The 26,952-nt window shown below is 42.3% G+C and overlaps 1 protein-coding gene across 1 annotated transcript in view; it reads left to right on the top strand.

Moving 5' to 3' along the window:
- Nucleotides 1-26,949, top strand: part of LOC109486044 (histone-lysine N-methyltransferase, H3 lysine-79 specific-like) — a gene marked incomplete at its 3' end in the record, with an annotated part of 28,083 nt that extends 1,134 nt beyond the window's left edge. The window contains exons 3-28 of the mRNA XM_019789737.1: nt 8,108-8,246; nt 9,289-9,444; nt 10,897-10,987; nt 11,518-11,612; nt 11,749-11,811; nt 12,231-12,286; nt 13,454-13,533; nt 13,913-13,981; nt 14,380-14,486; nt 16,362-16,406; nt 17,096-17,308; nt 17,762-17,806; nt 18,360-18,404; nt 19,306-19,666; nt 19,841-19,932; nt 20,072-20,173; nt 20,400-20,531; nt 20,955-21,151; nt 21,525-21,598; nt 21,853-21,998; nt 22,443-23,704; nt 23,930-24,179; nt 24,385-24,489; nt 24,868-25,084; nt 25,710-25,901; nt 26,495-26,949. Of these exons, the coding sequence (XP_019645296.1) occupies nt 8,108-8,246; nt 9,289-9,444; nt 10,897-10,987; nt 11,518-11,612; nt 11,749-11,811; nt 12,231-12,286; nt 13,454-13,533; nt 13,913-13,981; nt 14,380-14,486; nt 16,362-16,406; nt 17,096-17,308; nt 17,762-17,806; nt 18,360-18,404; nt 19,306-19,666; nt 19,841-19,932; nt 20,072-20,173; nt 20,400-20,531; nt 20,955-21,151; nt 21,525-21,598; nt 21,853-21,998; nt 22,443-23,704; nt 23,930-24,179; nt 24,385-24,489; nt 24,868-25,084; nt 25,710-25,901; nt 26,495-26,949 (4,789 nt within the window). The remainder of the gene's footprint in view (nt 1-8,107; nt 8,247-9,288; nt 9,445-10,896; nt 10,988-11,517; nt 11,613-11,748; nt 11,812-12,230; nt 12,287-13,453; nt 13,534-13,912; nt 13,982-14,379; nt 14,487-16,361; nt 16,407-17,095; nt 17,309-17,761; nt 17,807-18,359; nt 18,405-19,305; nt 19,667-19,840; nt 19,933-20,071; nt 20,174-20,399; nt 20,532-20,954; nt 21,152-21,524; nt 21,599-21,852; nt 21,999-22,442; nt 23,705-23,929; nt 24,180-24,384; nt 24,490-24,867; nt 25,085-25,709; nt 25,902-26,494) is intronic.
- Between the last annotated feature and the right edge of the window lie 3 nt (nt 26,950-26,952).

Below are 26,952 nucleotides of genomic sequence, written 5' to 3'. Positions count from 1 at the left end.
GAACTAAAAAAATAGCAATATATCATAAAAGTCGTAAAACCGGGTACAGGTATATGGAACAAAAGTCGTTTGAGGCAATTACAACAATACCATATTTTGACCTTGCCATCATGTTGCCGTATCAATAATACACTGAAATTTTTGAATCTTAAATATAACAAAGGAAGTCATTTTGTGTTAATGGAAGAAGAATGGGATATCTAAGCAACCACCTGTATCTTATTGTTATACAATAATTAGTCATTCATATGGTACAGTGTTGTTTTCAACACTCATCATATTCAGACAGATCAATCAATCATGCTTTCATTGATGATCAATCAATCAATGACAGTTACTCTTGTTTTGTCATACTGTTTCTTCCATGTTTTTATTCCTCGGTGGTATTAAAATTAATTCCCATATTCATTGAGGTAAATACAAGTTTGCACCTCACAGCTGAAAAAAATTGGCCCACAGCTATTTATGATTTCTATACAATTTTGTGAAATTAATAAAGTAGCGCATGAATCTGTGAAATGAAAGACAAAGCCTAAAGCTGAGAGGCCAAAGATATCAACCGAATCAATAGATTGAGGTGAGACAACATTATTGATTTAACATTCGCTTGAAATTCTTATTGATTACTCTGTTGTACTGTTGTGTAACAATTTGAACAAGTGAAGCCATCTGTATCTGTATAGCCGGTATAACTGCACTTCAGCATAACACAGCGTAATAGTTTCGCAGGCATTAGCTTGTTGTAAATTTGCCAGGACATACAAACACTGTATTGCAGTAGTGTTTAGGTTGGACAGGAAATCCTCTTTGGTCCTTTGTCACACGATAATCACTGGCCTAATGGGATGGTGTGAGATTTTATCAACGACATCAGAGCCAGCAGAAGGGGATTCTAGATTACTAGAATTACTTGGAGATCTGTAGATTTCAGTTAAAAGTAGAAATGACATTATTACCACAGGGAGTTCCTCTACTACAGTTCAGTGCTGTGTCTCTTGACAGGTTTTCACCTTGTATGGAGTCAGGTCTGGAATGTAAGAAAGTCCTTGACACTTACATGCCTTCTTTGGGAATGGTATTTTCCAACTTGGTGTAGGGTACATACCAGTGTACAAGTGTTTTGTGTCCCAGAAGACGACAAGTCTAGAGCTGAACTGACTGTTGTCATGGGCCTGTTGGATACAGAGAATTTCAGTCCTTTAGATGGAATCTTACTAAGATTCTTACGTTATTTTATCACCATTCCTGGAAGCTTTTTACAGTAGGAATTTGGAAAGAGTCAAGTAGGACTGGAATCAGAGTAATTTTTCAGGGCTTCACAGTGTTTCTGCCTTTCTGTCATTAACTGGTTGATCAAAACCTCCCCAAATCTGTGCAGAAAGTTCTTTCAATCAACGCCTACAATCTTCTACTTAATTAGTGAGAAATTATCATTTTGTGAGCTAGCGAGCCTTCCGGCCCCTAACAAGCAGTTCTTCTTTGAAGAAAAGCGTATAGGCTCTTGTTAAATCTGATGTATCACAAACTCAATCCTATAAGACATTGCAACATTGTAGGACTGTAGCAGGCTTGAGACATCCACCCACACAGGACCTCAATAAGACTGTCCATCTTTCTCCACCCAGTAGTTAAAACATGTAATATGTCTGCATGAGTCTCAGTTATTGGTTCCAAATACTGTAATTCTCTTTATGTTCACTCAGTAGCCAAATTTCACGGTCTGAGAAAAGTGCACATGTTCACGTTCACAGTGGTGACAGGTGCAGGGAAAAAGACCGTTGAGGAACAATTTGTTAACGGTAATGATAAGTTCATGGTACAGAAGTGACCATGAGAACCGTGAGCGTAAAAGTACCATAAAGAAAGGAGGAATTACAGTAATCAAGATGCAGACGTTCTTCTTTCATTAACCACCGCCCGTGCCCTCTGAGTCATCTCGCCCTCTTCCCCCAAGGTCATTTGTCGGAGGAGGAATGGTTAATGACATTGAAGTCTCACTGATGTGCTTCGGGGGTGTTTCTTTATTGTTGGCAGTCACGTTCGCACGTACACATCCAACCTCTAGTGCCCTTTTGCAGAATAATGTGAGAAGCATGCCTTCACAAGCTGAGAGAACTGTGTTATTTCGACCCATTCTGAGTCGCGTTGTTTCACATTTGCAGTCAAATATCACCCTGAATTTTCCGTGCCATTGTTTCGTGAACGTTACCTTTCCAAGCTGCAAGAACTGTGTTTTTTGTACCCATTGTAATCTGTGTTGTTTCACATTTGCAGTCAAATATCACACTGAATTTTCCGTGCCTTTGTTTTGTGAACGTTACCTTTTTAAATGTTGTAGGTTGTGTCAGGGTTTGTGTCTAAAAGGCAGTTGAAAGGTTTCTATAAAAGGTTTTATGCATTTCAATGAAAATGTAACATTACTCGCATGTTTTGCCTTGGGCAATCTATAGTCTAGCCATGTGGGTTGCATATGAATTTATTATATAAGTATAATACCTTGTTTCTAGGAGACCACTATACGTCAACTATCACATTTTCAGCCAGACTTATTATAAAGTTTATATAATCACATATAAGGTTTATATAACAACATTTGATGTCAATTCGGAAAGGTCGGGGATTGTTGAGATTTCAACTCTAAAGATTGTCTGCAAACATTAGCTAGTTGCTGGGAGATCATTTATGTAAGGTGTGACTGTACTAGATGCTCAAATGTCACTATTCAGCTGTTGACGTTGTGATGATTCAAAGGTCCGGAAATGTCCTTTAAAGGTTGTTTTTGATACTCTTATCCATAGAAAACATTGATATTGTTGCCAAGCAAAATATCTGATTGACTAGTACATACATGTACATACATGTGCATTCTAGTCAAGTATTTGAATGTGTTTGTGGCTTTGTTTGAAAAATGTAACTGTTTTTGGTCGCGACTTTTGGTATTTTATAATATTGTAGTATTCCTTTTTAGTTTTAAACCTTGCAGGAAATAATGTAGTGATTTTTACCCTGTCCTGTACCTACATGTATGAGCAGGAAGTGCATGCTCTGAAAACTAGGTCTGTTTTTAGAGTGACTTCATTGTTCAAACACCCCAATGATGTTAACTGTTGGGTTGCTTGGGATGTTGTTTGTAAACAAATGAAGAAGTCAAGGAAGTCTCGTGTGAAAGATCCCAGATCTCGGGTATGGTTTCAGACTGAAGTCCATTGTTCAATCCCTACACGTGGTTGTGCTACACGTACACCTTTATGACGCCCTTGGGCGGGCTTTCCTTCCCGCCCTGACCTTTGACCCCCTCCACACGCCCGCGTGACGTACTGGTCTGAATGACGTGCGGGAGGTTTGACGGGGGTTTCCTTTATGGTGCTTGGTTGGGCGGCCACGTGGGGCTGGAGACGTGAAGTGTTGTACTACACACGCCGAGGATGGGCCGTATGACGTAAATAAATGTACGTGTTAGCCGGCCACGTGTGCTCGGCACAGGTGAACGGGGCGTAATTGGCGTCATTAATGAGCCATATTGGTGTGTGGTACGTTTGTGTGACACGTGGCTTTCATGTCCGGAACTAACTCACGTTCCAATTCATACAAGTGAACAGGCATATTGAAATCCTTTTCTTCCTGTTACATGGTCTGTATATTACTAGCTGCAAGTTTCCTGTTTCCGGGTTTTCAGATGCTTTTCTAGCAAACTTTGGAAAAATTTCAGTACCAGGTACAAATTTTCAGATATTTTTCTGGCAAATTTTGGAAAAATTTCTGTAAATACCCAATCAGTTATCCATGTGGCACTGTAACACAAGTTGAAGTTGCCTATATTTTTGCTGGCAATCCAGAAGTTTTTTTCTGCAAATGGCATGTTACAGGTGGGTATTTGAAAAGCTGGATGGATCTTTTTCTTTTTTCAAATTTAAAAGGTTGCCCTATTCTAAACAAAACATTGTCAAAATGAATTATCTCCAGGATAGTAAAATAAGTAATCAGGCTGAAACCAACAATGTGTTTGTTTGATACATGTACTCTTTCAGTCTTTGTACATATGCACATGTACACCTGCCAGTCATTAATCTGGACTGGAAAAACAGCTTGATTTACATGTAAATGCAGCTGTATGTTGGACAAAAATGCACCTGCCCCAAATTTCGTACTTTAAATATACTAGTAATTCCTGTCTTTGGGGTCTGGGCTTTTCTTCAACTTATTCAATGTGAATATAAAAATTTTGAGCGACTTTGACAAGTTGATCATACATCATGATTCATATACAATGTAGTTAAGATAATGAAGGTGCGGGGGGGTTTACTTTCTTTTGGAAAGGCCTTCCACAGGAGGACAGACGGATTCATGGGGTCGGTTTTGCTATAAGGAATTCCCTTCTGAAAGACCTCGAGGAAATTCCAACTGGAGTAAACGAAAGACTCATGACTCTTCGTCTAAAACTCAGCAACCGACAAAATGCAACAGTGATTAGCTGCTATGCTCCAACCTTGACTGCAGAAGATAAAATCAAAGAAAAATTCTACGAAGATCTCGAAAATATACTCAAGTCAATCCCAACGACTGATAAAATCATTCTCTTGGGGGATTTCAACGCACGAGTCGGCCGCGATGCTGCACACTGGAATGGCACCATCGGCAAGAACGGGGTAGGAAACGCCAACTCAAATGGCTTACTTCTCCTGTCTCTGTGCACACGATATGAACTTGTAATCACCAATACTCTTTTCCGTCTTAAGAACAAATACAAAACTACCTGGTGTCATCCTAGGTCTAAGCACTGGCACCTTCTGGATTATGTAATTGTAAGATCGAAAGATCGACATGATGTGAGGATCACTCGCACAATGCGGGGCGCTGATGAATGCTGGACTGACCATCGCCTAGTCCGCTCTACTATGAATATTTCATTGAAGAAAAGAGTGCGAAAAGGTCCCAAAATAACAAGAAGAAAGTTCAACACTCACAAACTACTACTACCGTCAGAAAGGGAAATGTTCCAGTCCGATCTACACAGTCGCCTGAGTCAGCTTGAACCTACCCACCAGGGAACTGTGGATGAACAATGGGCAAAACTCAAAAACGTTCTACTTCAAACGTGCAAGAGCACTATTGGTCTCCACAAACGTGTGAGCGAAGATTGGTTCGATGAAAATGACAGTGAGATTAAAGACTTGATTGACAGGAAACGCCAAGCTTTTGTATGTTGGCAAGACGACTACCACAATATTGAAAAGCACAAACGTTTTACCCTTCTGAAAGCTGAGGTTCAAACCCGTGTACGGGATATGAAGAACACCTGGTGGGAGGCAAAAGCACAAGAACTTCAAGCCTTTGCTGATCGGCATGACATGCGCAACTTTTTCCAAGCCACGAAAGCGCTGTATGGCCCGACCAAGTCTTGTTTAGCCCCACTCAAATCTGAAGATGGCAGCATCCTGCACAAAGATGAAGCCAGCATCAAAGCCAGGTGGAAAGAACACTTTGAAAAACTTCTCAATCGAGAGTCCACCGTTAATCAGTCAACGATTTTGCTGATTCCAGTGTACCCCCTTAAAAAGGACTTGCAGAACCACCTTCTCTCCAGGAAGTTGAAAAGGCGATCAAGCAGATGAACAACAACAAAGCAAGTGGGCCCGACAGCATTCCTGCTGAAGTCTACAAGTGTGGTGGACCCGACCTCACAACACGACTTCACAGCATACTCTTGCGAATCTGGGATGAGGAAACTCTACCAGACGATCTTAAGAACGCAGTAATAACTGTTCTCTACAAAAAAAGGGGACAGATCAGATTGTGGGAACTATCGTGGGATTGCCCTTCTGTCATCGGCTGGTAAAATCTTGGCCAGAATGCTCTTGAATCGACTCCTTCCCCTGAGTGAGGAAATTCTGCCTGAAACCCAGTCTGGTTTCAGACCATCCAGAGGAACTATCGACATGATCTTCTCAGCTAGGCAGATCAGAAAAATGTACAGACAGCGACAACCACTCTTCATGGCCCTTTATCGATCTTACTAAGGCTTTTGATTCTTTGAATCGCGAGGCCCTCTGGAAGATACTGAAGCGGTTTGGCTGCCCAGACAAGTTCATAACAATACTGCGACTATTACATGACCAAATGACAGCCAAGGTGCTTTGCAATGGCTCTGAGACTGAATCATTCACAATCAAGACTGGTGTAAAGCAAGGGTGTATACTGGCACCAACAATCTTTGACATATACCTGCTGGCTGTCTTGATACTGATTAAAGACCGTCTTCCACCTGGAGTAACAATCAGGTACCGCTATGATGGCAGTATTTTCAACCTAAGACGCCTCAATGCTGTCACCAAAGTCCAGAGAGTTGTTGCCCACGACCTTCAGTATGCTGATGACTGTAAACTTGTAGCCCACCAGGCTCAACATTTACAAGATACACTTGATCTTTTCAATTCTGCATACAAACTTCTTGGCTTGACTACAAATAAGTCAAAGACCAAAGTCATGATCCAGCCAGCTCCGGGTCAACAACCGCCAGCAGTAAGCTTCTACCTGGATGGAGTACGCCTTGAGTGTGTCAAGCACTTTAGTTATCTTGGCAGCATTCTTAACCACAAGGGAAACATTGACGACGAAATCTCACACAGGCTAGGTTGTGCCTGTGCAGCCTATGGTAACTTAAGGGAACGGGTCTTTGACAATGCAAGCCTTAAGACGGTAACAAAGCTGCAGGTGTATAAAGCCGCAATTCTTCCAACCCTCCTCTATGGTTGTGAGGCCTGGGTCACCTACCGAAGGCATCTTAAGACCTTGGAACAGTTCCACCAACGCTCGCTGCGGCGTATTCTGAACATTTCCTGGACTGACTATCGCACCAACACCAGCGTGCTAGCTGAAGCCGGCTCTTGGAGTATTGAGGCCCTCGTCATGCGCAGTCAGCTACGTTGGTCTGGCCACTGTGTACGAATGCCAGACAATCGGCTCCCCAAGCAGATTCTTTACGGTCAACTGGAGCAAGGGACCCGTGCAAGGGGGGGACAGAGAAAACGGTACAAAGACACACTTAAACATTACTTAAAGAAAGGTCACATTGACCCCTCAAACTTCCAAGCCCTCTGCCACAACCGCAGTGCCTGGAGGCAGATGTCCTACACGGCTGTCTCAACCTTTGAAAGCGAGAGAGTTGCCGCCGTGGAGGCAAAAAGGATGGCCAGGAAGGAGCGTCAACGTCAACGTCAACAAAAGGACTAAGAACTAACACCATTGGACTCGCCCTACTCCGTGGAGTGGCTGTCAACACAACACAGTTAAGATAATGAGAAGTCATTTCTTTGAAAAGCCAGTTATACGTTTTCTCTCTGTAAGTTTTCTCTCTCCCACTCCTGTATAGTAGTAGTAGTAACACCCACACACAATCGAGTGTCTGCAAACTAGGCATAATTAGTACTCTGTACTTCACTTTCAACTCGGACTTTTTGGAAAATCCGCCCACCTGCTTTTCAGTAGGACAAGTGCATCATTAACAAGGTTCTCGGAATTGTGTATTCCAGACGTGTGGGCTATAGGCAGGTTTCCAGGAGCAGGATAGTTAGGTACAGATAAAGCAGGGGTTTTCCTAGAAAAGGGAGTAAGAAAATTAGCAAGTTACACTGATGGAGGGAGGGAGTGGAATGATAAAGGAGGGAGAGATGGTAATGCGGAAGGGTTTACAGTAAAGAGTGGTGCAGTTAACTGTACCTATAATACCGGTAGTACTCGTAGGCTATACCAGTACCTAATCTGCCATACTTAGACCTGAAAATCTTTGAAAATTTTATGTATACACTGATACAGCCCTTTCCACATGATACTGTTAATGGTGAAATATTTTACAACATTACGATTTGCCCCATTACACAGAGAAATATACAGTAACTGTTTGACACTGATAGGTAAATTCTATGGCCTGTCCATATATTACTGGTAATACAGTGGTTTCACTTTCAGCCATTTTGTTCATGCAATGAATACATAATCGTTGCATTACACTGTACAAATAGATATTACTGGAATAAGTTTTGAAAATAGTCAAATACCATTCTAAAGTAAAGACACAAACATTTCCCTATGTCCATCTGTCCTGTGTTAGATGGGTGTGCGAGGACTTTCCCGAGCTGAAGCTCGCGATGGAGAACAACGTGCTTCTGGACTACGACACCAAGAGTTACGAGAGCATGAAGACCATCTGTGACAAGTACAACCGTGCCATTGACGCCACACTGCAGCTGGTTAGCAAAACTATTCCAGAAACATTTCCTTAAACTTTAACAGTTGGAGCTTAGGCCGATTTGTCTGTTCTCAGATCAGGGCTCGAAATTCTTTTTTTGGAATAGGTGCACTGGTGCACCCAACCTAAAAAATAGGGTGCACAAAAATTTTTGGGTGCACCTTAAAGTAAGTAGAATGTCAGGAAAAACTAATGTTTCATAAAGAAAAGTACTATAATAACAATGGTTTGATTATTTTTCTGACACTCAGATGAGGTACATTTGACATCTTTTACATACATTAAGGAAACCTAGGAAAAATTGAGTGCACTGTAGCTCCAAATTTGGGTGCACTAAGGTACACATGCACCCAGTATTTCGAGCCCTGCGGATTAACAAAAGATAATGCTGAAAGTTAAAAGGTCAACAACGTTGAAAACAGAGGGTGGGGGAAAGTCCTAGCTACATGTGTGTACAGTTTCAGGGAGTTGAAAATATTATATTCAAGTTTTCTTTCCAACCCTCTGTTTTCACGTTTGCCTCTGGCTAGATTTGTACATAGAATGGTGAGGAAACCAAGGATTTGAATTGGTGCATGATTATTTTCTTCATGAAATTAAACTACAAATTCACACTAATACAAGAAGGGAGCTGACCCTTTGCATGAAGACCTGCTATCTTGTTACTAGATATCATTTACATTTTACAAGAAAAATGAAATAAAAAATTTGTAACTAGACTGAGCTGATTCCAAATTTCGCGTTAATCTAAATTGTGACTCATATACTCGAAAGTTCATATTACAGTATATTATGTATTGAAAAGATTTGTATTTATGTTTAATGTTTACACTATTGATTTTAAATGTTAATTAATACATTAATAATTTCAAAGCATGTTGAAAATGATAATTGCCAAAGCAAGATATGAAAATGAATAACATTTTAAAACAAGGTTATACATAAGTTTGATTTGGTTGCATGTAAAAGAAGGTTGGATTGTTTGTTGTTTTTGTTTTGATTTATTTTTAATCCCCGTTCGTTTCGTCACTGTTCACGCCAAGTGTTTCCGTGGTAACCAGGTGCGTGGCACCACGCGGCCGGCGCAGCTGCAGACACGCCCGTCCCGCGGCCTGCTGCGACACATCCTCACACAGGTCTACAACCACTCCATCGACAACCCCGACAAGCTCAACAACTACGAGCCCTTTTCTCCTGAGGTAGGTTTGTTTGTTTGTTTGTTTATTTAACCAGGAGAACACATGTCGCCTGATGGCGATTTTCAAAGGTTCCTGGGGAGAAAACCCCACACAAAATTCATTAACAAAATGAACTCAAGATTAACAAAGGTATCAAATAACGCAGGTTACAAATCGAATACAAAATCAAGGTAACTTAAATAACATATATTAAGAGAAACAATTTTGTAACCTTAACATCTTATAACGTAGAACCAAGGTAGAACATAATACAATGAAATCAGGATTAAAATCAGGATTGAATTTGCATATCAATGTATTTATTTATGAAAATTTACCACATTTGTGGAAGGGTTGACATAACAGGTGACTATCACCTCTTCAAGATGTGAGACCAGAGACCAGACTGTATGGTTTGAACCACTCACGCCGGGAAGGTCCCCTACTCTTTTCGATAAGTGCGGTGGGTTCCTGTTTCACTCCTGAAAAAAATTGGGGTCAGTAGGCAGGGACGATCTTTTTTTCCTTCTTTTTTCTATTAGACTTAAGTTGATCTCTAGTGATCCAACTTATTCAAATACAATACAGTTTAACAAAGTGAAATTTGTATGAGGACACTTATATTTTCAATGTCAGTGTTGGAAACTGATTGTACAACGTTTTATTCTAGGTAGATAAGTGCAAAGACAAGGAAGAGGAAAATATAAAGATGAGAAAATTATGCACAGAGAGGAACCAGCAATTAATCTCCAAGCAGATCATACGGTGGCAAGGCAGTATCCATTGGCCAGAGGAGTGTCCATTAGCCACCGAAGATCTGCCTGCACTCGCACAGGGAGGAGCACTTCCTTTCAAAAATGGTGTTGCTGCCCCTCCTTGTGCCCCTATTAACAGCAATTGAAAAACTGGCCACGCTAAGGTTTTTACAAGCGGTTTATAGCTTGAATCTGGGACAAATTCAGTCACCCGCGCACATCTCAGTGGGAGTTCCCCCCCTAACTGAATCAGATACAATTCTGTATGCTGGCACTGTGATGCTTTCTGAAACATGGAAATGGATACTTATGGTTAAAATTTAAAACCCCATGCCAGACATTACAAAACACAAGGTGAACCTTCTCCTCTGGATCCATTGTTTAAACTGCCCAATACATGTATAACAGTTGGTGTTGTGACCCATAGACAGACTTCCTGTAACGGTCAACCATGCAGCCCCACAAGGAGGACAATAGCCTTGCCCGGTGGTTAGGGCAATAAACTACTTGGCAAACACATTCTGAGTAGGCAACAACTAGGTGTTAATAGCCTTTGACGTTTCGACTGCAGGCAGATCTTCGGTGGCTAATGGACACTCCTCTGGCCAATGGATACTGCCTTGCCACCGTATGATCTGCTTGGAGATTACCAGCAATACCAACTCTGCGTGTATTGACAGAATCACATCTGGTAACAAAACGACATTTCTGCCCCCAGGTGTATGGAGAGACTTCGTTTGACCTGATTGCTCAGATGACAGATGAGATCACGATCACAGAGGATGACACTTTCATGGACCTGGGCAGTGGTAAGGAGGAAAACAACATTCCGTGTGATAGATAGTCAGCACCAAGGACAGGGATGGGGTGTCAATGTGGTACATGTAGTTAGTACCTTGGATGCATTGTTACAAGCCAATTATGCCAAACTTTGCAAGTAAGGCCTTGCAACTAAAAACAGTACTATATAAGCAATTTACCCTAACCCTAATCAAGCATAAACAATCAAATTTTACTGGACAGCAGTTCTTTTTAGACCAACAGTATGGTTAAGTATTAGGATATGATATGTACACAGTACATGGTATGTCAAAACCACCACTTTTTGAACTGACATGGCACTAAATGAGCAAGTGCATGTTTGTATTTGTATTGTACGAACTGTATTTATTGGAAATATAACAAGACCTAATCTCTGTGCTCAAGAAGCTGCCCAGATTGTGAAAATTGGGAAAGAGCAGTTAAACTGTTAGCTGTAAGGTGTAAGACAGGCGTGTTTCATAACATGTTTCCAGGTGTTAGACAGGTGTAATACAGGTGTTTCATACTTGTTTTGCAGGTGTTGGACAGGTGGTTCTGCAGGTGGCAGCGTCCACGCCATGTCGGTTCTGTTACGGTGTGGAGAAGTCTGACGTCCCTGCCATATACTCTCAGGTGAGCACGGAACTATTCTGTGGTTCTTGTTTCTGTCAGATTGCTCAAGGTTTGGATGCCCCCTAGCATTTCTCTTCAGTACTGCATTTGCTGAAGTTTTGTTTTAATTTCCCATGTTCTTCTGTCCTTTGTGCAGAGAATGGATGTGAATTTCAAGAAGTGGATGAAGTGGTATGGAAAGACCTATGGGGAATACAAGGTGAGTCTGCTACTTTTTAATTTTTTTCAGTTTGTCGAGTTACTAATAGATAATTTTTCCTCAGATCTTTGGCATGCTTTAAGCCAAGCATAATGCTAACATAACCTAATATACAGGTGGAAACAAGTTTAAAAACAATGAGAGAGAAAGATATCTTCTAATGTTTTTTTATCATCATTATGGTCACATGGACACATTTATGGTTATGTGTCTATGTGTTCTTAGAACCTGTTGCTAGACGTACAGTGAACTTTTACAGATCATTTCAAAAGGTATCCTTCTGTTTGTCATGGTATAATCTGTTATTATGAGAGTATACGTACATGTATTTTGGGGGGCATTTTAGCCTTTACATTTCGTGTTGTCAGCCATACCAAATATGTACTAATGTTCTGAACTACTGTCTTTTTACTACACAGTTGGAGAAGGGGGATTTCCTGACTCCAACATTCAAAGATAAAATTGCCAATACTAGGTAAGAAAAGAACATAAAATCAGATGAGTTTTGTTTATGGGGAATGAATGTATTCATAGCCTGTTGAGGTAGGGGGCTTCAAATCATGATCATATCCCTCAAGACCAGCCTTGGATTACATTTAGAGGACAAGTTATATTACATGTATGGATATTGGATAGGCTGTAAGGCCTAGGGAAAAAATGTTGTGTTTCCTGTTTCCCGACCGACCCTAAAAACTGATGACCCTAGCCCTTTTTTTGGTTGACTCCTGTAAGGGACATGAATTTTTTCTAGCTGATTGACCTTTTCTCTCTCCATGATCTGACACCTGAGTGATAAAACATTGTACAATTGGTTTTCCAACATTGACATTATAAATATAAGTGTCCTCATGCAAGTTTTACTTAGTTTGCTAAAACGTATTGTATAAGCTCAATCACTAGAGGTTTCCAAAGTCTAGTAAAAAAAGATAATCCCTACCTACTGACCCTAATTTTTTCAAGACTGAAACATTTTTGTTTCTAGGCCTAAGCTCGATCACTTTCAGGCAGCTTGGTCCTGGAACAACTCTTCTAACAATCCAACAAAATGTATATTCTAATCATTTTCAATCAAGAGTTCTGTCATAAAAGAATCCATTAGGATACTTCCATATTCCTAGAAGAAAGTGCAGTCACTATGGGAAATGTTTCCAAGATGTACTTGTTAGAGGAGAAGCCCACTCATTCCTGTGTTTCACTTGTAAAACTGTTTCTAGGAAAGTATTTCTGTGGGCGGCATGGGGGTGGGAAGAGAGTGGAGACAGTGATAGAATGACAGCCTTGTAACTTTGTAGCCTTTCAGATTGTTTGAACTAATCTGTGAGTGGGTACTGTTTGAGTATTTCAAAGTATGGATAGGTCAAAATACAAGTTAGATCTTTCTGGAAAATCCATTTCTAAAAGCCTTTTAATAAATTTAAGATACTGCAGAAGAAAATAAGTTGATGATTTTTATTGACACAACAAAAGTATTGTCACTTGGTAAACATACAAACAAGTGGATAGTACAAAACGGTACATTAGTATATGAACAAATCAACATGTCGAGTTTGATGTATAAAAAGTCTTATACTAAGGCATAAGGTTTGCTTACTCTTCAACATGATACATTATATTATAACCCCCCCCCCCCCTGTTGTTGCAGTATTGTGTTTGTGAACAACTTTGCCTTTGGCCCCGCTGTGGACCACCAACTCAAGGAAAGATTCGCAAACATGAAAGAAGGTGAGCAGTGTTTCCTTGGAATTTGTAATGAGGTGTAGAAAGGAGTGAGAGACTGAAAATTTATACAGAGGCTGAAAAAACAGTCTTCCATCATTGGGCGCAGTTTGTGACTATTGTTCTTTATAACCAACATTTCTTGTATAACCTGCATTTTGAGAGAAAGCGACTTGTTAACCAAGTGCATAATTTCTTTTAAAAAATGGCTAGAATCATGGGAAATAATAGAAATCTATTCGTAATTTTTTTCCTCAAAAGATAACTGAGGAGGTGATCAAATAATCTCAAAAGATTCAATTTATTTGCATTTCACATTTTTGTATGTATTGCAGGAAGTGTCATGTACTTACTGGTGACTTACAGTTCATATTGTTTGTTACAGGTGCTAAAGTCGTCTCTTCCAAAGCTTTCTGTCCTCTCAACTTTCGTATCACAGACAGAAACCTCAATGGTAAGTCCTGATGAATGTTTCCACTCCAGGGTTGAAAAATATGTAAAACATATATATTATAAAATGCACTTTTTAGTTAAAATGTATTGCAGCAACATGGCAAATAGCAAAGATATTAGTGAAGAAAAAAGATGGAGTGCAAGCACAGATGCAGACCTGGGTCAAAATGCTTAATCCTATTCAGTCCTAACCCTCTACACCACAAAACATCATGGTGTTTGACGGAGCATTCTAATACACTTGAAGTGTGCCATTCTGCGATACGGCATCAACCATTTATAATGGCAACAACTTGCCTTTCAACAAAAGAGAAAGGCAAGTAAGAGAGCTCTGAGAATAATTGGTCAAACTACTGTGTTACGTATGAATACACATGCGTTGTTTGTGTTGTTTGACAGATATAGGTACGATCATGCGGGTGTCGGAGTTGTCTCCGCTGCGCGGGTCTGTTTCGTGGACCGGCAAGCCCGTGTCGTACTACCTCCACGTGATCGACAGAACAATCGTAAGTATCAGCTCCATTTCCACCCCTGAACACGGACTGTGAAGGATGGACTTGTAACACTGGTCACTTGGAATTTGTCAAAGACACTTGGGGTTTTGAAAATTTTTGAATCGTTCTGGCAGTTTAACTGCCTCTTGGCTTAACACGCCAGTGGTGGTAGCTTAACAAATATCACACTTGAAATACATGTATAAGTTTTCCAACAATTCCCCAGTGTCATTCCAAATTTAAGTGAGCAAAGAAAAATATCTTGTCAACAAAAGGTTCAATCTTATATGCATCAGAAGGAATGAGATAACATGAAAAACAGAATTCAAGCAGTAAAGTGTATGTTTTATTGTTTCCAAAGACTTTGTCAAATTTGTTTAAAGAGATAAGTTTACATAAGTCAAATGTTGAATAAGCTCTAGTATGGTGCATCATGGGAAATTCCCATGGTTCATCATGATAGGCATGATGTGATTTTTTATGATGCATTGTGGGATATATGACCTTTGTCCTCTTCCATCCCTCATTTTTGCTTTGCTGGAAGTGGTTGACTGCAAATGGAAGTGTCAAAATAGATTTTAGATCTAGATTTTAGATTTGCAAATTTTCAGCCATATACCAGAACAATAGTCTACACCTAATTATGTCAGGTAACAAGACTCCCTGGGAGTGCCAAGGAATAAAAAGTTGTCTGCCAAATAAAACTTAAGACTAGTATAGCATATTTTTTGGCTGCTCATTCAATGTTTTATTCCTGAATCTCTGCTGAAAGAAAAATTTCACCCATAAGCACATTTCTAGTTGCAGTCAATGTCACAATATGCTGCTCTGTACCATTGGTGTTGTACACTATCTTCCAAAATGTGTTACATGGAATAATATCATAATGTTACTGTTAATCTTTAAATCTGCTGCATTTCATGGATAAAGGTAGTCGAATTTCAAAAATAAACCTTTGAAATACCATAATTATATTTTGTTATGTATATGCTGCACTGTATTGATTGGAAAATTTTGAAAGTATACCAAAACAGCAAAATTTACATTTTGTGTTAAAAGAGTCTCAAAGCTTTGCAAGTAGTAAGAAGTAACATTATAAAATATGTGAGCACCTTAGGTTTGGTTATTCCATGTATGATCTTGGGAAGATGGTCTACAGACTTTGTTTTCTTCGTTGCTTGTCTCTGTGCCATACATATATGAAAGACTTACAGTAGTTCATTCTGTGGGGAGGGGGAAGCAATTTGTAAAAAAAATTTCAACCAAATCAAGCGTACAAAATCTTTCAAATTTCCTGATTTTTTATGCTCCTCGAGCCTTCTGTCTCCTTGGGTGTTTTGTGTCATCTTCAGTTCCAGAGCTTGGATTGTCCAGACTGAGTGATTTTCCTTTTGATAAAATCTTACAAAAAGAAAAGGAAAACAAAATTTAAAATACTTTCTTTCCCTTAATGCAAGCTACAGAAGATAAAGAATATTGCTTCTATTCAGATTGTATTACTAAGAAAAATTTAAAGGGGCAATCTAAATTGCTAAAACAGATGTAAGTAGGTTCAACCAAAAACAAACATTTCCTTCCTTTTGACCAATTTGGCTTGACATGCCCTAGAAAATCATTCTAAAAGCAATGATTGACACCTCAAGCCTATTTTCATAGAGCAAAAAAGTAGCAGTTACAGTGAAAACCTTGCCGTGATGTCGTGAAGTCAACCCTGGATGGAACTGGATGAAAATGTTTGGTGATGAGGAAGACCGACACCTGCTGCTGCAATGATGACGTGTTTCAGCAGGAGGCGCTGTTGATGAGACAAGTTTGCCCAGACCACAGGAGACAAAAGGCTGTTTGTTTGAGTTTGTAGTAATTTGGTGTTTTGTGTTTTTATTCCAGTTGGAAGACTACTTCAGTAGTAAAATTCATAATAATTCTCAGGGGGTGAGTATAACGTGCTAAGATTCCTTACAAAATAACAACAACCCTGGGGCTATCTCTAAGGTATGCATTTCTTTCTTTAAGAACTTACTTTTGTTTGAAGACATTTCAAGAGTCTCCATCTCCTAGGGAAGATATTGAACCGATAGTATTAGGTAAGGATTTCTGAGTACTTCTGTATGATTTTGAAACTCTAGTCAAACAAAAGTGATTTCATCTCAGGAAGTTGTGTGAACCTTTGAGACTGCCCCTGTTGGCTCTTTGGTTTTCTGGTACTGTTGACCAAATTTCTGTTCTTGACAAGAAAAAATGTTCCGTTCTGTTAAATCCAAAGGGTTTTAAATTGGAGTTTAAGATAGATTGTGTTCTGTACGTTTGCTTGCCTTCTTTACCATTCTCTCCTTTATAAGGGCCAATCTATTTACCAGTTGTACGTTTCCCTGCTTTCTCTTGCTCTTTTAACTTATGGATGTCAACGCAGCCGTAGCTTTTACATTTCACGATCTAGTTTTAAGATGAAGTCATTTTCTCTGACAATTCCACAGCATATTCATCTCTTGTAACTAGTTTTTTGTCTCCTTTGTTTCTCTTCCTTTTTGTTTACCTCCATTTGAAACCGTCTGTACAGAGATGGAGTAAGGAAGCTGCTGTTTGAATTAATCTTCGTGGGCGTCTGTGTTTGTGTGTTGTAGCTCGAACGTGGGCGGAACGGGAACGGGCGCTCCAATAGCAGTGGGAGCAGCAGCAGCTCACCGACGCGCCGCGAGGACTTCCGCGCCGCCAAGAACATCAGCTTCGACAAGGAGAACGAGGAGAACATCTATGGCGCCACGACGCGACGACAGTGGCAGGAGTGGATCGCTGGGAAGAAACCGGAGCCGATGGGCAAGAATCCTCACGAAAGGGTAAAACAAACTGTTATACTGTAAATCACTTTATGTTTGTTTGGAGTAGCAAAAGTTCGCGGTCTGAGAAAAATGTACATGTACACGTTTTCAGTGGTGGCATGTCCAGCAAAAAGAAAGTTGGCAAATTATTTGTTCACAGTAAAAAAAATGTTGATTCACAGTATCATCACCATACATGTGTGATGGAAGGTCATTTTGACTTTTCATTGTCATCACTGCACAATTTTATACACATCCAATAATTCAATTTCAGGGCAGTCATACATGTAAACAAGCTATGTGAGGAATCCCTTTATTTTTTGGTACCACCCATAAATAGCTAGAACCAGCCTACAATATGAAACAAGCAACTATTTTCCATCAGTGACATTGATCTTATTGGACATGGTCTAAAAATAAGCTTGAGCCACGATTTTAAAATGCATGTAATATTCTCGTTATGTTTTCCAGATGGAGGTTCCCACCTGGGGTTTTCACAACTACACCCGAGCTGTGGTAAGTATGGAAGGAATCTTATTCAGTGTCCTTGTTTTTAATGAAAGATCTTTTTTTCTTCTTGTTCTTTTTTTTTCGTGCCAATGTATCACTTCTTGTATTTGTACATAGACCAAACATCTATCATATTGATCTGTGTTTATTGTTTACTTTCATTATTTTGTTTCTATTTTGTAGATTGTGGTATATTATCATTATCATATATAAATTTGTTATATTGTCTAATTACAATTTACAAAAATGACTAATAGCAATAAAACAAATGTCTGTGTATGTGAGCGTGACTATGCTTGTATTGATATGGGTTTCATAGATTTATTAGACTTGGTATGGAAAGTTGACCCCAGAAATGAAATGACATTACTAAAACTTATATGTGACCTTGGAGAGCATCATTGAGGAAAGGTGGCTTTGGCCAATTCAGTTATACTGAGCATAACCCCCCCAGAATGCGATGGACCAGTCTAGAATCAGACGAACCTGACTGATTTGGGCACGTACCATTGTGTGTCCAGGGGTGTAGTAGTACATGACTTGATGTGTTCTTCCTCAGATGGGGCCGGCTATGTGGGGGTCAGTGGGCATGCCGGCAGAACGGGTACGTGTCAGAATAAGTTGTCATGCCTTCGCAGAACCCTCAGGACCCCTTAACACCTCCGCTTATAGTTATACTGCCTGATGACAGAGATCCCTGAAGTTTGGCCAATCACAGTTGATTTTATGGATGACTATGTTGCTTATTTTTCTGCCTAAAAATCTAGCTCCTGTAACCAAAAGGGCAGCACAGAAACTGTGATCAAACCCTGGTAACAGGCTACTATAATGTACATTGTGAAATTTTTATACTGATAGAAAAGGGCTACATGTATCTACATAGTACAATGAAACTGTCCCCAAAAGTTGCATCATACTGTAAAAGACGTGCAATTATTTTTGGTGACACCTCAGAATTTGAGGCGATTTTCTTGCACCATACTCTATTTGAGGCCTCCACATAAGAACAACCATAAAATCAAGTTGCACTCATGTATCTCTGTTTGTATGTCGGCATCATGGCTTCTAGTTTAACCCCATTAGATAGTGGCACTGCGTCAGGAAAGACATATTGCATGCCATACAGATTTGACAAGGTCAATCTACAACTGTTAGTGAGCGCTAAATGTAACTTTGTTAGTACTTCAAGGTGATGAAATCAAAAGTATTTCAAATTATGGTTACAGTTGACAGTGAAGACACCTGAAATTCAGATTTTTAGGGAAAGGAACCAAAAACAATTTTTGGCTCAAAATGACTTATACCATTAATAGTACCAGTCAGATTTCCAAAAATTGCTTCAGAAGGTTCTCTACTTCATGGAGTAATATTTTATATTGCAGAAGCAGGTAATGAAAAGGTTGTATTTCATAAAATCCCTCTAACAGTTCTTGTAAGAGGGATGATATACTCGGGTACTTTTGAGGTCAAGTGTTGTAACCTTCTACCTTTGACCTGTGTTACAGAGACCACCTTCACCTCCGGAAGACGAGGGCGATAGGAAGAAGGCGAGCAAGAAGAAGCAGCGGCAGGCCGCGAAACGTGGGCCGGGGCGTCCGAAGAAATCTGACGAGGCCGAGGACTCGACCGAACCGCCCAACAAGTCACGACGGAGACAAAAGATCGCCAAATGCAAAACAGACGCGCTGGACCTGCTACACGCTCAAACGGTGTCTAACAGCACGTCTCCACAAGGCTCTCAGCACGACCGCGGGCCGACCAGCCCATACGATCGTACGGTTGCCTTCACGCTGCCGCCACACCCTTACCGTCTCCAGCAACAGCCAATGGTGGAGCAGGCGTTCCCTGCATTGCAACGTTTGCTAGGTGAGTAGAATTACCACTTACTCCACCCTTTCTTACTCTGGTCACTTTTATAAAAATTTGCCATAATTTTTATGTACTCTATGTAGTCTGGGCTCAAAGACAATGTATTGAACAGTTGAATAGGCTTCCAAAACATTGCTAATAATGCAATTGAATTACTTCTAATTGACACAGAAACATTCAAGATGCAGTACCTCCAGTTCCTAGCGTACATGCGGACGCCTGACTACAAGCAGCAACTACAGCAAGAAATACAGCAGGAAAAGGTAGGAACCAAGCACATATGGTTTACTTTGTGTAGTAATATGTGTTTACTTACGGATTCAGGGCTGGATATGCAGGTTAGTGCAGGTAAAATTGGGGCTGTGCAGGTATTAAAATAATCATCCACCTTTTGTCTGACAGGCGCGACAGGAACAGCTGACCGCCAAGGCTGGACAGCTGAGTCAGCAGATTGAACAGCTGCTGGGGGAAGGCAAGAAGCTGCTGTCCACCAGACTACAGGAGGTCAGTGACAATTCACATATATTTATTGAGTATTAGGCAAGAAGCATAGTTGCTTATGTAACGCCTTCTACCCAAAAACATAAAATGAGAGTAACACAGAATGACAAAATACATACATAATTACAAAATGGGTAAAAGAAAAAATGAGTATAAACAAGACAAGTTGGTGATCTAACAATTACAAGAATCTACATGTACCTGTACAGTAAATTGCTGTTTCTTACAGCTGGGCATCAAGTCAGCAGCTGACATCCTGACGCTGTCCCAGAAGGAGGTTGTGCGGAACAGGGAGCTGCACCAGAAGGCACAGCAGCTGCAGCAGGACATCGACAAACTGGAGGCAGACAACAACAAAAAGGTCAGGCTAGGGCTGTGTACACAGTACCGATACTGTACCAAAACTGGTACTGTATCTGTATAGAGCTAACACTAATAACATGCTTATTTGTTGCCTAAAATATTGACTTAGCTGTTCCCCCATGGGTCCCAGAGACAGGACTGCGTGTTTGTGTTACAGTCTGACAGTGTTAACTACCCTGATAAGTCTGTTGTGTATTAGTTATGCTCCCTCTAGATGTCACTTTGGTCAGCTTTGAGTCGCATGAAGAAGAAGATGGAGGTAAATATGCTGCATTTGTTCAAGAGCAAATGCCAGCCTTTCTAGTTTAGGGAGATTTTTGTTGGTTTATTGATTTGAGGCAGACAATAACAAAACTGTTTTGGGAGGGTACGCTGTCTGCTTTTCTGAAAATGCCTGAATGTCAGTGTCCTTACCCCCCAGGACCCGAATGGTGTGACCCGTGAGGCGGTGATGCAGGAGATCATGGCGGCCATGGCGGAGCGGAAACGTCTGAAGAAGCTCACCAACCAGCTGGAGACAGAGGTCGCGACCTTGCAGAAGGGCGGGTCAGAGAAGGACTCAGCAGAGCATGCTGGGAAGGGTCAGGAGGAGACTGCAGATGGGGAGCAGGACATCAAGTGAGGACCAAGGATTTTATTATTGTTTTTGCTCTGTTTCTTCTTCCTCTTCGTCTTCTCCAAGCAAATAAAGTTAATGACCTGGACCAGATGTCTGTCACCATAGTAACTGGTGCAGTAGCAGACACCCTGAGGTGTTTGGTTACATTTTGGAGCAGGACAGAGTTGTAGAGGCCAGTCCCCATATCAAATAAATTTGTTTAAGATGAAAGATGAAACAGTGCAGTAGTTTGCTGTGCTACACCATGTGAAGGATAACATTATGCATTTACTGTGCAGTCTTTTCTAGTTAAGTTTGAGTTTTTAGGTTGTAGAGTATGAAGTGCAGCAGGTCTTGTCCTTACATGAGATGATGTGAATTTTGTCCACACAGGAGACTGACCAATGATGTGTCAACCACTGCATCTGTTGCTATGGCAACTTCTAAGCCGACTTCTCCCATGACAGGTGAGGGAAGTTTCACTGGTTGACTGGTAGTACAAAATGTATTCGCATATATAAGGTTAACGTCCCATTTGTAGTTCCAAATGTTATTTAGGAAAAGATATGGTCTGCAACAGGCAAAATTGTAATGCAATGGTGACCAAAAATCCAGCCCAAACCGCAAAAAAAACAAGGCTTTGCACAGGTGCAGTACGTTCTGTCGACATGCTGCTCTGAGTGTGTATCTCCTGGTAAATAAAATGAAATGTTTCCCACAGGAGGTTTGGAGAGCCCGAGCCCTGAGCGGAGTGGAGGGGTGGTGGGGAAGCAACTGTCACCTCACCCTGCCAGACAGGGCAGCCCCCTGCCTGACTACAGACGCTACTCCCCCGCCAAGCTCGCTCTCAGGAAACACTTCTCTCAGGTAAGCCACAGGAAAATTCATGTGGTGTTTCTTTTTACATTCCTGAAAAAAATAGGGTCAGTAGGTATGGATTCACTTCTTTAAAAAAAATTTTCTTTTACATTATAGCCAAAGTGATGCCGTTAAGATGATGCCAACCAAAGTGATGCCAACCAAAAACCGTTAAGATAACACTGAAATGCATCAGTACACCCTTTCTTTTCACCTGAACCAAATTTGGTACAGTGTAACAGTACACACCACTATGTCAGATTTTACTGAAGTTGACTTGAGTCCTAACATCTTGATTTGTCTTATGTTGAGTACCAACTCTCCTCAGCTACTCACACTCAGCTGGTGTGTTACACAGAGGGGTGGTTATACCGGCTGTACAGGAACAGATACAGATACCACTGTCAGTGGTAGCCCTGAGTCATCTGACATGTATTTCTGCCTGATCCACAGGAACCACGGTTAGCTGGCTGTGTGGACTTGCTGGGCCCAGCTCTGCAGAGGGAACCCAAGGAAGGCGACCGGCCCTCCCCTCCCTCCCAGGGCCCAGGGGACGCCGCCAAACAACCCGTGGAGGGCGCCGCGTCCTACATGGGCGGCCGCATCTCCCCTGTCAGTCCCGTCAGCCCTCCCGTCACGGGCTTCAGCTTGCCAATCAGCATCCCTTTAGAGAGCGTCGACCCCCCGAAACTGCCGGTGAGCATTCCCCTGGCAAGCCTGGACACTGCAGAGAAGGAAGGTGCCATTCCAAAAGAGGTAGGGCAGCAGGAGAGTAAGTCCCCCAAAGGGAAGGCCAGAGGAAGGAAGAGCTCCAGCCCCTTCCCCAGTGTTGAGGCAGGGACCGTTTCTGACGGCCAGGGAGTGTTGGGGGTAGACCGTCCTCACAGTAACAGTAGTGTGAGTTCATCGCGCAGCTATCCGAGAAACACCCCCAGCCCCCGCAGTGGGACGTCCCCGTTCACCATCGACAAGCTGGTCTCCAGGGAACGGTCACCTAGCACCAGCCAATCAGCTGCTCAGTTTGTGAGGTCCGATGGTGCTCCCACAAGCGTCCTCCCTAACGCCATGGGGTTTGGGAACCTGCAGTACGCTGTCAAAATGGTAGGGGGCGCAGGTGGACAAGGGTTGGTGAATCCAATGATGTATTCCAGTCTGGAACAAGCCAAGAGACCCCTCTTCAATGGCACGTCCGGGGATGTCGGTCCTCAGATTTTCTGTGGCGTGAACGCTCCGAACAATCCCAGTGTCCTTGTCAGCACCACGTGTGTCACGGCCTCCAAGCCAGTAGAAACGGACGCAACAACGACAACGCCACCAGAAACCAAGGTGAAGAGGAAGAGAAAACGGCAGAGGTCCCCCGCAGCGCAGGACGGCGGAAGTAAGAAGCCGGCAGTGTCCGCCGCTCCTCCTGTACTCAGCTCGCCTACCTCAACAGCCAGTCAGAAAAATAAGGTTGCCGAGGAAAATGCTGAACCCCGGGAAGGTGCTAGCAGTGAGGGTAAAAATGAAGACCTGCCTATGACCATCGCCAATATCGTCACCAACATCAACCAACCGCTGGAGATCACAGCCATCTCGTCCCCTGAGTCGGCGCGGGATTCCCCGGTCGCGGAGGTGACCTCCCGGACAGCGCCTGGACAAACCGTCATCAGCAGCCTGGCTAAAGTGCAGGCACAAGAGAAGGGTGCAGTAGACAGTCCGGAAGACAAGTCGAGGTTTGTGTCTTTGTAGTAGATTTGCCAGAATTCAACAAACTGGTTTCACATTAGGCAACCAGATCATGATGTCAAGAAATGATGATTCTATGATTGACACGTGACAATCGACAGCTAGTAGTAGTACTGTAGTACAAGTTGAATTGTATGGCTAATTTTTCAATAGCTTAAGTTGTCAGATACCTCAACAGCAGTGTTGTAATTGTCGTCCTACTTGTTTGACAGTTCCGGTGGTGTAGAAAAGACCAAACGACCCCTGACCCCAGGGAAGAAGCCCCCGTCACTGCCCAAGGAATCTGCGATGGTTGTGGCTGAAAACGACGACCAATCGAAGCACACCATCTCCCCGAACACCAAGAAGTGGCAGGCGCAGCTGAGCAGTGGTTTCGACGCGCTCATGGCATTCGCGTCATCAGAGCTGGACCGCAGTCGTCGGAAGAGTTCGGAACACGAGAAGGAGCAGCAGGATAGCCAGGTCGGTGTCCAGTCACGGTTTGCGGTGGTAGAAATACTTTTTCTCAGTGTTCTACAATATTGCAGAATGTCAAAGTTCTGTTCTGCAATTCAGGATACTTCTGCAAAATACATATTTGACAAGTCTGGAACCTATACAAAATTGCATGTTGGCAAACATTTAACATGCAATTAATACACGAAATTACTTCTGTCTTCCTCTCCAGGACTTCGACCTACGAGAAATGGTTTCCTCCCCGGACGTATCTGACAATGAGGATGCCTCCGCAAGTAAGAAGAAGGAGTCAGACGCCCCCCAGGAGAACAAAGAGGTAGTGCAACTCCTTCACCAGATACTAATTTTGCAGACAGACTTTTCCCTGACACAGTGTAGTGTCTTGAGTATCTAATAGCACTGAGGTTAAAGCTAGTTTGATTATGTTTACCGAAACACAAAAGGTCAATGACCAGAACCAGATGTCTGTCACCATGGTACCTTGTGTTGGGTTACATAATGTTGCAATTTTATAGCAGGAAGGATTTAGACTCCTGTCACCATATATATGTGAATGTGTTTGAGTAAGAATGAACAAAGCAGGTAATATGTAAAGGGAAAAATTATTCATTTGCTTTGCAAAAGTTACCTTTCTAGTTAGATAAGGATTAAAGATGACAGAATTGAAGCAGTGTTTTTACTGTGTCCCCTTTAGGACCAGACTGCACCAGGCAAGGCTGGGGGCAATGACCTACAGGGCACTGACCCACAGGTCAAGACGGAGGAAGTGGACTTCAAGTCGGAGACGGACACAGCGGAGGAGGACGTGCCCGAGGACGGTATGTCCACAAACTACCCCCCTGAGGAGTGGAGCCAGGGGGGGCACCAGTACAGGTGGCGGGACGGTAGGGAGCTGGCGTTTAAGGTGGAAGGTGAGGGGAAAGGTCAAAGTTTAAAGCATACAGGACCCAGTCGTTGAAGCGGTTCATCAGTCACGTATAGTTTTAACAGTTAATAGAATATCCATCAAACAGTGACTGTTTGAAAGGTATCAAACACGTACCAAGGGTTTGATACCTTTCAAACAGTCACTGATGAATATTCTTTTAACTGTTACAGGACAGTGTCAATGAGTAAACTAGACCCTCAAGGATGGTATCCATCTTCTACATCCCTCAGTAAGACAGCAGGAGACATAGTTCTAGTTTGCTGAATTTCAAACACACCCTCATGTGCTGTTCCCTTTTATAAGTGTAGATGATTTTTCTTGTGAATTAAAGGGAAGAGGGGAGCCTGAGCACTTTGTTGACGGTCCTGTGTTTTTGGGAGATAGTCTTGTGTTTTTGAGAGACAGTCCTTTGTTTTTGGGAGATAGTCTTGTGTTTTTGAGAGACAGTCCTGTGTTTTTGAGAGACAGTCCTGTGTTTTTGAGAGACAGTCCTGTGTTTTTGAGAGATAGTCCTGTGTTTTTGAGAGACAGTTCTGTGTTTTTGAGAGAGTCCTGTGTTTTTGAAAGGCAGTCCTGTTGACAGTCCTGTGTTGTTTTTGCCCCATCAGACCGTCCCGAGCGTGGGATGAAGCTGGAAGGGTACATGTGGGGTGAGCGGGGGGGTGCAGGGACGTCCCGGGACGGCGGTCACGGTGGGGGCGGCAGCGGTGGTGGGTTTAGCGGAGGTGCAGGTGGAGGGCAGAACTTCCCGTCCAACAACAGATTCCAGCGTGGGTTCAGACACCCGTCTGGGGACAAAGGTAAGACTAACTGGTAGTAGCATGTTATCGTCAAACAAGGGCTCTAACCAGCACCAGTTTTTGCAGGAACGTTGTGGCGGAAATTTAAAAAACCAATTCGTCAACCTAGATGGACAAAATTGGCAAAAAACATGTATAAAAACATCAGAAGGACCACCAACAACGCTTTCAAACCCATGAGTTTTTAAAGGCTTGAAAATACAAGATATGTTCCTGGACTCCCCGAGGTTATGAGCACTCTTCTGCCAGTTCCAATCATGAACCTGGGCTGACGGAAAAAGATTTCAAGCTGGCTAGAGTCCTGCATCAAACACAGATTTGCTGTCTTAATGATTCTCCTGTCAAAATGTCTCTTTCCTGTTGCTAAGACCCAAAAATCCCAAATAGAATTTAGTCATCTACCTCAGAGATTTGAATCACTTTTATGAATCATAACAAAACTAAACTTAGGAGTGTAGGCAAGTACATGTATGTATTCCAGATTGATCAATATCAGTCATCTTTGAATGGTCTACAACTGCTAAAAATAAGCTATTCTCTTCTAAGACCTGACAGTGGAAAAGATGAATCGTAAGGTTCTGATTATGTTGCAGGTCGTAAGTTCCAGCAGGGGAAGCGACCGTGGCAGAACCGGGAGCGCCGCGGGCCCGCACACGAGGGGAAGTTTGGGAAAATCAAGAAGTTCAAACAGAAGAAGCCGTGGCAGAAGGGGGAGAAGTCCTTCCAACAGGACAACAACAGTCCCAGCCCCGGCTTCATGCAGAAACAGCCACCCATGTCTGTACCCGCCGGCAGCTCCATGTACCCCAACCTGCCCCACCCAGGGGCGTTCGGGACGGCCGGGTACCCACCCCTGGGGGCGCTGGCGACCGCTGGCGGGATGAGACCGTACCAGACGGACAGCGCCGAGCTCGCCAAGCCTGGGTTCCAGCCTCACTTCCACACCTCCTTCCCCCCTCCCTCCTCCTCAACATCATCACCGGCCTTCTACAACGCCAACCTGGGGAAGAACTTCTACTCCGTCCCCCCTCCCTCCATCGCCCTCCCCCCT

The sequence above is a fragment of the Branchiostoma belcheri genome, unplaced genomic scaffold, assembly GCF_001625305.1.
Source record: "Branchiostoma belcheri isolate BF01 breed outbred unplaced genomic scaffold, Haploidv18h27 scaffold8, whole genome shotgun sequence".
Taxonomy (NCBI): domain Eukaryota; kingdom Metazoa; phylum Chordata; class Leptocardii; order Amphioxiformes; family Branchiostomatidae; genus Branchiostoma; species Branchiostoma belcheri.
The sequence above is the reverse complement of the archived record's forward strand: the minus strand, read 5'-3'. Positions and strand labels throughout refer to the sequence as shown.